Source organism: Mustelus asterias, unplaced genomic scaffold (assembly GCF_964213995.1).
Source record: "Mustelus asterias unplaced genomic scaffold, sMusAst1.hap1.1 HAP1_SCAFFOLD_753, whole genome shotgun sequence".
Classification (NCBI taxonomy): Eukaryota; Metazoa; Chordata; class Chondrichthyes; order Carcharhiniformes; family Triakidae; genus Mustelus; species Mustelus asterias.
This window is the reverse complement of record NW_027590701.1, coordinates 45,158-57,763: the sequence shown is the minus strand read 5'-3', so window position 1 is coordinate 57,763 and position 12,606 is coordinate 45,158. Positions and strand designations below refer to the sequence as shown.

General features: G+C 45.7%; 2 protein-coding genes across 2 annotated transcripts in view; one reads left to right on the top strand and one right to left on the bottom strand.

Moving 5' to 3' along the window:
• The window catches only part of LOC144487356 (uncharacterized), a 72,202-nt gene that overhangs the window by 47,505 nt on the left and 12,091 nt on the right, over positions 1-12,606 (top strand). The window contains exon 4 of the mRNA XM_078205441.1: positions 7,252-7,280. Coding sequence (XP_078061567.1) covers positions 7,252-7,280 — 29 coding nt within the window. The remainder of the gene's footprint in view (positions 1-7,251; positions 7,281-12,606) is intronic.
• On the bottom strand, positions 6,027-7,121 carry LOC144487359 (uncharacterized). The gene has a single exon (XM_078205444.1). The coding sequence runs from the start codon at positions 7,119-7,121 to the stop codon at positions 6,027-6,029; it is 1,095 nt and encodes a 364-aa protein (XP_078061570.1).

Sequence of the window (12,606 nt, the reverse complement as noted above, 5' to 3'; positions counted from 1 at the left end):
GTTGGCCAGCTCGCGACACCATGTCCCACAAATGAATGAAAAAAATACCTGTCTGATCTACAAACTATCATCGACATATTCACTGAGGCAGATGAGAGAATGGGCTTCAGACTAAGCATCTGGGAAACGAAATATACAGCAGTGTGGCTGCTTTTAAGGCAAAAAATAGGGGATCATAAGTAACATCTCTCTCTCCCATCCAAATTTATTTTTCATTCAAATGTTAGCCTTCTTCTGGGGGAAAACTCCCTCTTTATTTGTGAACATTGGGTAAGAGGCTATCCTATTAGCCAGATAAATAAATGTCAAACTGAGGGAACTAAAGGATGTCAGTGTCTTTGAGAGAGAAAGAAAAATATACCTGGGCCTCGTCCTGTTCCTGAATCCGGTCTTCGTCTGTAACCTTTCCAGAGTCTGCAGCCTCCCTGGATTCACTTCCTTTCCCTTCAGTTGCTGCAAGTCCCCAATTTCCCCCAGAATGAGAAAAGAAATGGAAACGGGGAAACATTGATTTCCTCCCAGATGTTGGACAGAGGCGGTAGTTTCAATCTGAACCTCGTTGGCCAACTTCCGCATTGTGACGTCACAATGGAACCGAGCCTGAATTAGCCAATAGGAATAAGTCTGTTCCGATGTGACGTCCTGTGGTTCCAGTGCGCAGGCCCGGGCGCGCGGACACGGGAGCCCCGCCCCCACCCATTGTTCCCCTCCCCCTACACCACATCGAGCCAAGGTTACCAGGCAACCGGCTGGCGGCTCCGGCCAGAGCGAGAAGCTGCTCGGTGATCTCCCCTCCCCCCTCTATCTCCGGCGGCTGCGGCTCCAAAAAGAGATCGAGAGCGACCGCTGGCGGCAGCCGCACTGCGCCTGCTCCGGACAGCTGGGCTCAGCAGCGCTCTCTGCGCCTGCTCCGGACAGCTCGGCTCAGCAGCGCTCTCTGCGCCTGCTCCGGACAGCTCGGCTCAGCAGCGCTCTCTGCGCCTGCGTGCTGGGCTGCCAGCTGAGGGAGTGGGGGAGGAGACTTTGCAAAATCTCTTCCCATCATTTTCTTCCAAGTCCCGCAGTTTGATTTGAAACAGAACAGCTTCTGTTTGTAGCTTCACCACAGACTCAAACTTCACACACAGACTCAAACTTCACCACAGACTCAAACTTCACCACAGACTCAAACTTCACACACAGACTCCAACTTCACCACAGACTCAAACTTCACACACAGACTCAAACTTCACCACAGACTCAAACTTCACACACAGACTCAAACTTCACCACAGACTCCAACTTCACCACAGACTCAAACTTCACCACAGACTCAAACTTCACCACAGACTCAAACTTCACCACAGACTCAAACTTCACACACAGACTCCAACTTCACCACAGACTCAAACTTCACCACAGACTCAAACTTCACACACAGACTCCAACTTCACCACAGACTCAAACTTCACCAGACTCAAACTTCATACACAGACTCAAACTTCACCACAGACTCAAACTTCACCACAGACTCAAACTTCACCACAGACTCAAACTTCACACACAGACTCCAACTTCATCCTCTGGACAACATCTGTGAGGAAAACACTTTCTTTCTGCCCCTGGGAAATACAGAGACAGAGAAATTCTCTGGAACTGGAATTAGAGCTCAATATACTGAGGGGGAAAATGTTTGTGATTTTGTGGAACCTGTTTTTATTGTCTGAGCTTTTTAAAGTGTAATTTATCCTGTCTATTCAAATACTGTTTCTTAATGCATGATTCAGTGACAATTTTAGATTAATTTTTAAAGTAAAAATGTTTAAAAATGAAACATTGTCTTTCAGTTTATTCCATTGGGATTTGTGGGAATGTGTTTATTATAAGGTGACCATGCGGATCGTAACAACATTGATATGTCTGGTGTTGGTGCATATGATGTGGAGATGCCGGTGTTGGACTGGGGTAAACACAGTAAGAAGTCTCACAACACCTGGTTAAAGTCCAACGGGTTTATTTGGAATCACGAGCTTTCAGAGCGCTGCTCCTTCTCACCTGATGAAGGGGCAGTGCTCTGAAAGCTTGTGATTCCAAATAAACCTGTTGGACTTTAACCTCGTGTTGTGAGACTTCTTACTATATGGTGCATAATAAGTATTATTTATGGATCGGTATTACAGTTGATTTTGTTTAATTCCAGAATAGTATTATAACTACACTGTATATTTTCCAGTCAAAGAGTCATCAGAGCACAAGATAAATTAATTCAGCAACTTGAGTCCATGCCAAGTCTCTGTCGGGGAATCCACTCAGTGCCATTTGTCCTCGATATCCCTGTTCCCCAGTACGTTTCATTCCTTCAAGTGCCCGACCAATTTTATTTTGAAATCACTGGTCGTCTCCACTTCCACCACTCTCATCGTCAGTGAGTTCCAGAACATGATTGCTTGCTCCCCAAGTCAAGTTCTTCCACACCCATCTGTATCTCTAATCATGTAATAGAGTTCTGAATATTGCATACATTTTTAGTTCACTAAATATGCAAATTTTTGATATGCTTAGACACAAGCCTGTGTGAAGATTTCAGGAATATGTGTCCTGTACATGAAACAGTCGGCACGGATCTGTCGATTAGGATGAATCAGCACCCTCAGGACAATGCTAGACCTCAAATAGACAAAGGTGAGAATGGAGGGAGAGTGTTTGGGATGGAGATTTACAAATTTTCAAGAATGAGAGGAAAGAATGTTCCACAGAAACTAGAATTGTCTGTTCTGAGTTTTTATCCTGGACTGGCAGCAATGATTTTTGTGAATTTCTTTCACAGGCTATTAGAAGGGGAGAATTTACAGACACAAATCTCAACAAACATGACGTTAGGATCTGACAGAGTCACCCAATTATTCAGGATCTGAATACCATTGGCATTTGAAACTAGAATGGAAAATGTTTGTCTGTTCCTTCAAACTGTTTAAACATCAGTGTGACTGGAAAATCACTGAGACACATTCACTCGAGTGAGAGTATTCCAGTGAACTGACTGTGGAAAGAGCTTTAACCAGTTACACAGCCTGGAAAAGATTGAAGGATTCACAATGAGGAGAGACCATGTATGTGTTATCTGTGGGGTCAAACTTTCATCTGAACCTGGAGATGTACAAAGACACTCAGACCATGGAAATGTAGGGACTGTGGGACGGGATTCAATTGTCCCTCGAAGCTGGAAACCCTTCGATGCAGCCACACTGTGGAGACACCGTTCACCTGCTCTGAGTTTGGAAGGGGATTTCGTGATTCATCCACCCTGAGGAATCACCAGCGACTTCACATCAGGGAGAGGCCATTCACCTGCTCTGAGTGTGGGAAGAAATTCAGCGATTCGTCTGCCCTGCTGACACACCAGCGGGTTCACAATGGGGAGAGACCATTCACCTGTTGTGTGTATGGAAAGGGATTCACTCAGTCATCTACCCTGCAGAACCACCAGCGATTTCACACGGGTGAGGGACTGTTCCCCTGCTCAGAGCGTGGGAAGGGATTCACTCGCTCATCCTTCCCGCTGACACACCAACGCATTCACACTGGGCCGAGGCCATTCATCTGCTCAGAGTGTGGGAAGGGATTCACTCAATTATCTAGTCTGCTGAGACACAAAGGATTACACACTGGGGAAAGACCATTCATCTGATGTGTGTGGGAAGTGACTCAGTCAATCATCCAGTCTGCTGGAATACTGAGGCTCCTCCCCCAATAAGAAACCTGTTCAATGCTCTGACTGTGGGAGCTGCTTTAAAACCTGAGCCTACCTGAGGGTCGACCAGCGCATTCACACTGAGGAGACCCCGTTCAGGCGCTCTCACTGTGCAAAGAGGTTTAGAACATCATCTGACCTACTGAAACATCAGGGAATTCACACTGGGGAGAGACCCTGATAATTCCCACTCACTTTCACTGATTTCTCATAAAACCTACCAGATTGGAAGCTTCTGCCTGAAATTTTATTTTCCCTTAGTTTCCAAACTGAGACCATTCACCTGCTCAGTGTGTGGGAAAGGATTCACTTGTTCCCCCAAGCTCCTGAGACACCATGGCAGTCACACCGATTAGTGATCTTTCGGATGCTCTGACTGTGGCTGTTAATTATATCAATAGAGGTTAAGTTTATTCAAATAGAGGGTATTGATTAGATAGTTATAATGAGCAGGTAAAAAGTGGGACTCACTAATATAGCTTGGAGTCAGAGTTGAACCTGTAATGTTTGATTCTGTGAACAAATCTAGACCAAATAAAGATTGACTCCACCCCAAGGCTGTCAGGATTATAACATGGTAACAGAAAATGCTTGTCTAATGGTGAAGGTTGGATACTAAAAGAAAGTATATTTCAGACAGAAGCTTACAATCCCAGCAGCTTTTGTGAGAAATGACTGAAAGGCAGTGGGAATTGTCAGGGTCTGATTACCTGCTGATGCTCTCGGAGTCTGAACCATACAACCAGTGGAAGAATGAAGTGGCGACGTGGACACGGGTTACATCCCGATCAAGGAGGAAACAAGATCTGGCCTTGGCACTGTCACTTCCTAACACAAGGAAAATCAGCAACAAAGCATTTTCTGATCAGCCAAACTGCAAGTTGATAACTGCACTGGCACGGATGATTCATGTAAAGAATTCACTTCAGGTGGTTGGAGGGTAGAATCCCTGTCAATTGGTCTATGGGAGAAATCCCTAATTCCCCTCTGTGCCGGGCGATCGCCCTCCTGCTTTAAAGGGATACAATTAGTTCCATTTTCAGTCATCAATTATCTGATTGTTCCATGAAAAGAATTGCTTGAAGCAACAAATTATTGGAGATACCAGAAGAGGGTTTCTTCATGTGTAACGTTTGTACTGAAGAAGAAAAAATATCTTTCTCTTTGATTTGTTTTGAAACACTGTTTGTGTGAATTTTTGCGATCCCGGTCAGGACTGTTAACGTTTGCAGAGAAATTCGAACACCCAGTGATTAACTGAAAGAATTACATCACAAGATTCCACATTGTTAAACAAAAACAAACTTTACTGTATGTTTAAATAAAATTTAAAAAGACAGCACTACAAATTGAATAGTACAGTCGATAAAGATTTATGATATAAACCTAGTTCCATTTTTTTACCTCACCCCAAGAGTTTCTTTATACTCAGCACACTGCTGGGTTCCATGTCCAGGAATTCAGTCCACTGAAGGTGGAAATTACTGCTTGCAGTCTTTTCTGAAACTTTTCTTCTTACAATAATTATAATCCAAAGTTCCTCCTGCAAAAGGAGAGTCTTCATTGCTGTTCATTTGTGAATTTTCAAGTTCTATTTTGAAAACAGTCTGTACAGAGTTCACATTTTGAAATTTATTTTCTTCCATGTTTGTAGTTCCTCCATTGTTTAAATCCAGAGAGAATATTCCAGTCAATTCCACATTGAAATGTCTTCTTCTTGCTCTGTTGTAGCTGCAGCTTCATTTTTAATTTCATTTCCCAGACTCAAACATTCTGGATTCTCTTTTGGAGAGAGCAAGTTCAAAATAGCTTCTGTTTGTGTCAACAACTCCTTCCTTCACTGGTCAAAATCTTCTTCTGCCATTTTAAGAATGTTGTTAAAATGCATTTTATTTTCTGGCAAAACTGTTTGATGTTCCTGTTTGGAAAATCTGGGATCTTGGGCTTCAGAAATTGAGGAATTGTAACAAAAGCAGGGAGGTTATTCTGATAGTTTCTAAAGCTCTGGTGAGGCCACAACAGAACACTGAGCCCAGCTCAGGTTACTGCTCTTTAGAAAGGTTGGGAGGCTCCAGCAGAAACAAACCCTCCAACCCTCCCATTTCACCAACTATCAGAATGAACATGGTTGAGTCCTGGTTATGATTAACGTGATGTGGAGATGCCGGCATTGGACTGGGGTAAGCACAGTGAGAAGTCTCACAACACCAGGTTAAAGTCCAAACTTTAACCTGGTGTTGTGAGACTTCTTACTGTGATTAACAGCAGCAATAACAGCACAATCCACCCCCTGCAATCACTTGTGAACTCGCTGATGTGTCTTCAGGATGGATAACCGAGTGAATCCCTTCCCACATTCAGAGCAGGGGAACGGCCTCTCCCCAGTGTGGATTCGCTGGTGTGTCCGCAGGTGGGATAATCGAGTGAACCCCTTTCCACACACAGAGCAGGTGAACGGTCTCTCCCCGGTGTGAATTTGTTGATGTGTTTGCAGATTGGATAACTGCGTGAATGCTTTCCCACACTCGGAGCAGGGGAATGGCCTCTCCTTGGTGTGAACTCGCTGATGTCTCAGCAGGGCGGATGAATGAAAGAATCTCTTCCCACAGTCAGAACACGTGAACGGTTTCTCGCCTGTGTGAATTCGCTGGTGTGTCTGCAGGATGGATAACCGAGAGAATTCCTCTCCACATTGACAGCAGGTGAATAGCTTCTCCCTACTGTGAACTCGCTGGTGAGTTTTCAAGATGGAAAACCGAGTAAATCCCTTCCCACAATCGGAGCAGGGGAATGGCCTCTCCCCGGTGTGAATTCGCTGGTGTGTCTGTAGGTGGGCTGACCGAGTGAATCCCTTCCCACATTCAGAGCAGGTGAACGGCCTCTCCCCAGTGTGAACTCGCTGGTGTGTCCGCAGGGTAGATGAATAAATGAATCCCTTCCCACACTCAGAACAGGTGAACGGCCTCTCACTAGCATGAAATCGCTGGTGCATCTGCAGTTTACAGGACCGAGTGAATCCCTTCCCACACTCAGAGCAGGTGAACGGCCTCTCCCCAGTGTGAACCCGCTGGTGTACCAGGAGGTGGGAGGACCACGAGAATCCCTTTCCACAAACAGAACAGGTGAATGGCTTGTTTCCAGTGTGAATTTTCTGGTGTTCTAACAGGTTGGATGAGCGAGAGAATCCTTTCCCACACACAGAGCAGGTGAAGGGCCTCTCTCCTGTGTGAACTCGCTGGTGTGTGTGCAGATCAGATGAATTAGTAAATCCCTTCCCACACTTAGAGCAGGTGAACGGTCTCTCCCCAGTGTGTCTGCGTCGATGAATTTCCAGCTCGGATGGAGATCTGAATCCTTTCCCACAGTCCCCACATTTCCACGGTTTCTCCATGGTGCGGGCGTCCTTGTGTTTCTCCAGGTTTGTTGATCAGCTGAGGTGTCCACACCCTCAGCACAGATATGGTCTTTCTCTCCTGTAATGTTTCTTTAGATTATCTAACTGGTCAAAGCTCTTTCCTCAGTCAGTGCACTGGAACGCTCTCAGTTGCATGTGTGTTTCGTGCTTTTCAAGTCACACTGATGTTTCAAATTTTCTGAAGCAGACAGAACAGAGAAACATTCTCCTTCTCGATTCAAAGACCAACGATATTCAGGTCCTGACGATCGAGCAATTCTGGCCATTCTTCACCTGACATTTGGTTTGAGAATTCTGTCTGCAAATCCTCACCTTCTGATATTCTGTAAAAGGAATTTACAAAAGTTGTCTCTGTCAGTGCAGGATTAACATTCAGCACAGACATTTCTAGTTTCTGTGGTCATATAACTGGACTAAAAATATGGTATAAATACTGCATTTCTTAATTAGAGAGAGGTGGGAAGGGGGAATGGGAGGAAGAATTTTATCTTGACAGCGAGTGGTCAAAATCTGGAATGTCTCGGAGGATGGTTAAAGAGAAGACAAAGTTTCAAAATGATATTGGGCGGACACTCGAAGGAAAATGACATACACAGTAAGGGGATAAAGAGGACGGAATGGGACTGAGTGGATTGGACTGCAGAGAGTTGACAGGGACTCAAATTTCAAACCAGATTCCTTCTGATCTGTGCTGTCACAGACTGGAAATATGTAACATAGTTACAGTACTAGATTACAAGAATGGAAATAATAAATATATTCTATAACTGAAACATGATTATTATATCTAATGTGTATTATAAAACAACACTGGACATATCTCTATTGTTATCTCCCCATAGAGACCAGTAACCTTATGGGGAGATGGTGGCATTGTGGCATTGTCACTACACGAGTAATCCAAAGACCCAGAGTGATGTCAGACAACTCCAAAATGGACAAGGTTTCACTTCCTTAATGATTTTCCAGCAAGCTGCTTATGTGCTGTTGGGGTATTGACACCTACCTAATAATGTCAAAGATTGCGCCGGTTTGTGCTGTCCACAAAAAGCAGGACAAATCCAGCCTGGCCAAGTGCAGCCACATCAGTTCTTTTTGTTCTGTATTCAATTTCCCTCACAAAACCATAACATTGTTTTACCTTTCCTAATTTTTAAAAGTTCCTCTGTGGGATCTGGGCGTTGCTGATTAAGCCGACATTTATTGCTAATTGCCCTCAAGAAAGGAGTGGTGAGCTGCCTTCTTGAACTGCTGCAGTCCATGTGGTGCAGCTACACAGTGCTGTTAGGAAGAGAGTTACAGGAGTTTGATCATCAGCAAAGTGATGGAAAGGGTTCTAGACAGTGCAATCAAATGGTACTTACAAAATAATAATTTGCTCCCTGAAGCTCAGTTTGGGTTCCACCAGAGCCACTCAGCTCCTAAACTCACTACAGCCTTGATCTAAACATGGATAAAAGAGGTCAACACGAGGAATCCTATCTAAATTGAGGTTAATGGGAATCAGGGCAAAACCTCTGCACTAGTTCAGTCACACCTCACACAAATAGAGATCAGATTACAGTCCAACAGGTTTATTTGGAATCACGAGCTTTCATCAGGTGACGGAGAAGCACTCCGAAAGTTCATGATTCTAAATAAACCTGTTGGACTTTAACCTGGTATTGTGAAACTTCTTACTGGGCCCACCCCAGTCCAATGCTGGCATCTCCAGATCACAAGTATAGATGGTTGTGATTGTTGGAGATCAATCATTTCAGGCCCAAGGCATCACTTCAGGAGTTCCTCAGAGTCCTGTCCTTGGTCCAACCAACTCCAGTGACTTCTTCAATGACTTCCCTCCGCCATAAGCTCAGAAAAGGGGGGTGAGGTGGGGAAGGGATGTTCACTGGTGATTATACAAAGTTCAGCACTGTTCATGACTCCCCAGATATTGAAGCAGTCCATGTCCAAAAGCAGCAAGACCTGGATAATGTTCAGGTTTGGGCTAATAAGTGACAAGTAAACTTCACGACACACAAATGTCAGCCAATGCCATCCCCAACAAGAGGGAATCTAACCATCATCTCCATGATATTAAATGGCATTACCATCAATTAATTCCCCCACTATCAACATCCTGGGGATTACCATTGACCAAAAACTGAACTGGACTAGACATATGAATACTGTACCAACAAGAGCCTGTGTCTACAAGAAACAGTACACATTGCTCATTGTTCCACAGGAGCAGGCTGAGGGTAAGGGAGCTTGTGTGTGCACTAATTTATTTAATTATTTTTTCAGTTAAATTCGTGAAAAAAATCGGAGGTTTTTTTTCTAAACAGGAAATAGGCCCAGCAGCAGCCTGGGAAGGTTTTGGAGGGTTTAAAAGTAGGCCGCACCTTTGAGCGGGCAGCGTCGTTAGCGGGCAGTGGAGTGAGCAGGGGACAGAGTGAGAGCTAAAAGGGCTTTGGCTCACAGGGCTTCGGCGAGGAAGGTTGTTTGTTTGTTTTTCTTCGGTTACACCCCCTTTTTGTTTTATCCCAAAAACTAAAAAGGACATGGCTGGTATGAGTGGGAGGCCAGTATACTGCATTCGGTGTGGGATGTGGGAGTTCCTGGAGACAACTTGCCTCCCGGAAGTCCATATCTGTGCCAGATGTGTGGAACTGCATCTCCTGAAGGATCGTGTAAGGGAGCTGGAGCTGAGGCTCGATGAACTCAGTTTAGGTAGGGAAAATGAGAGAGTAATAGATAAAAGTTATAGTCAGGTAGTGACACCAGGGTCTTGGAAGGAAGACACGTGGGTCACGGTTAGGAGGGGTAATAGTCAGAAGGGTGATGTGCCAGAAAGTACCCCAGTGGCAGTCTCCCATAAAAGAAAGGAATGGGCAACAGATGGGAGAAGGTAAGGGAGTGAGCAGTCTGTGGAGGGATCCCCTGTGGTTGTCCCCCTCCAAAATAGGTATATTGTTTTGGATTCTGTGGAGGGGGATGACCCTCCAGGGGTAAGCCACGAGGACCAGATCGCCTCCACGGAGACAGGCTCAGGGGTCCGGAAGGGAAAGAAGGGGTTTAGGAGACCGATAGTTGTGGGGGACGCAATGGTTAGAGGCACGGACAGGCGCTTCTGTGGGACTGAACGAGAATCCAGGATGGTAGTCTGCCTCCCTGGTGCCGGGGTACTGGATGTCTCCGAGAGGGTAGGAAGCATATTTAAAAAGGAAGGTAGTCAAACGGATGTGATTGTACACATTGGGGGAAATGATGTAGGTAGGAAGAGCAGGGGGGTCATACGAGAGAAATTCAGGGAGTTGGGTGCTAGGCTAAAAAGTAAGACCTCCAGGGTAGCAATATCTGGACTGCTCCCGGTGCCTAGTGCAAGTGAGGCTCGGAACAGGGAGATTCTACAGTTGAACGCGTGGCTAAAGGACTGGTGCAAGAGGGAGGGTTTTAAATTCATAGATAACTGGGAAATCTTCAAGTCAGGATGGCAACTGTACAGAAAGGATGGGTTACACCTTAACTGGAAGGGAGCAAATATCCTGGCTGGGAGTTTTGCTAGAGTGTTTCGGCAGGATTTAAACTAGTGTGGCAGGGGGGTGGGGAACAAAACAGGAGGTCACTAAATACTGAGGCTGGGGTCGAGCTGGGGGCCAGGGCAAGGCTAGCTAAGAAAAGGAGCACTCTGGAGGAGGAGGACCTGACTGGGCCTGGAGGTCTGGAGTGCATCTGCTTCAATGCGAGGAGTGTAACGGGTAAAACAGACAAACTTAGGGCCTTATTGCTTATGCGGAATTTGGATGTGGTTGCGGTGACGGAAACTTGGTTAAAAGGACAGGACTGGCAGCTGAATATTCCGGGGTATAAGTGTTTTAGGCGAGACAGAGGAGGGGCTAAAAAAGGTGGGGGAGTAGCGATATTAGTTAAGGAGCATATTACCACGGTGCAGAGGGTAGACAACTTAGAGGGGTCATGTACTGAGTCGCTGTGGGTGGAACTCAGAAACAGGAAGGGTGCGGTCACTATGCTGGGGCTGTACTACAGACCACCCAACAGCCCACGGGAAGTGGAGGAAAGGATATGTCAGGAGATTCTGGATAGGTGCAGAAAACAAAGGGTTGTTGTAGTGGGGTACTTTAATTTCCCTGGCACAGACTGGAAAGTGCTTAGAGCTGGGGGACCGGACGGGGAGGAATTTGTAAAATGCGTACTGGAAGGTTCTTTGGAACAGTATGTAGATAGCCCGACTAGAGAGGGGGCTATACTGGACCTAGTTCTGGGAAATGAGCCCGGTCAGGTCGTCAAAGTTTCGGTAGGGGAACATGTGGCAAATAGTGACCACAACTCTGTTAACTTTAGGATAGTAATGGACAAGGATGAGTGCTGTCCTACGGGCAGGGTGCTAAATTGGGGGAAGGCTGACTATAGCCGGATAAGGCAGGAATTGGTGGATGTTGATTGGGAGAGGATGTTCGAGGGTAAGTCCGCGTCTGGCATGTGGGAGTCTTTTAAGGAACTATTGATAAGGCTGCAGGATAGGCATGTGCCTGTAAAAAGGAAAGATAGGAAAGGTAGGATTCGAGAGCCGTGGATAACCAGGGAAATTGAGGATCTGATTAAAATGAAAAGGGAGGCGTACGTTAAGTCCAGGCAACTGAAAACAGATGGAGCTCTGGAGGAATACAGAGAGAGTAGGAAAGATCTCAAACGGGGAGTTAGAAGGGCAAAAAGAGGTCACGAGATGTTCTTGGCAGGCAGGATTAAGGAGAATCCTAAGGCATTCTATTCATACGTTAGGAACAAAAGAGTTGTCAGGGAGAAAATCGGACCTCTCAGGGACAAAGGAGGGGAATTATGCTTAGAACCCAAGGGAATAGGGGAGATCCTAAATGAATACTTTGCATCGGTATTCACGAAGGAGAGGGGCGTGTTAACCGGGAGTGTCTCGGAGGGAGGTGTTGACCCGTTAGAGAAAATCTCCATTACAAGAGAGGAATTGTTAGGTTTTTTAGGGAACATTAAAACTGACAAAGCCCCAGGGCCTGATGGCATCTATCCTCGACTGCTCAGGGAGACGAGAGGTGAAATTGCTGGGCCTCTGACGGAAATCTTTGTCGCTTCTTTGGACACGGGTGAGGTCCCTGAGGATTGGAGGATAGCGAATGTGGTCCCGTTGTTTAAGAAGGGTAGCAGGGATAACCCAGGAAATTATAGGCCAGTGAGCTTGACGTCCGTGGTAGGGAAGTTGTTGGAGAGGATTCTTAGAGACAGGATGTATGTGCATTTAGAGCGGAACGATCTCATTAGTGACAGACAACATGGTTTTGTAAGAGGGAGGTCGTGCCTTACAAATTTGGTGGAGTTTTTTGAGGAAGTGACAAAAACGGTTGATGAAGGAAGGGCCGTGGATGTCGTCTATATGGATTTCAGTAAGGCATTTGACAAAGTCCCACATGGCAGGTTGGTTAAGAAGGTT

What these genes read in the sequence shown, in the direction of transcription:
- LOC144487359 (XM_078205444.1), bottom strand. Translation starts at nt 7,121, where the DNA reads ATGGAGAAACCGTGGAAATGTGGGGACTGTGGGAAAGGATTCAGATCT.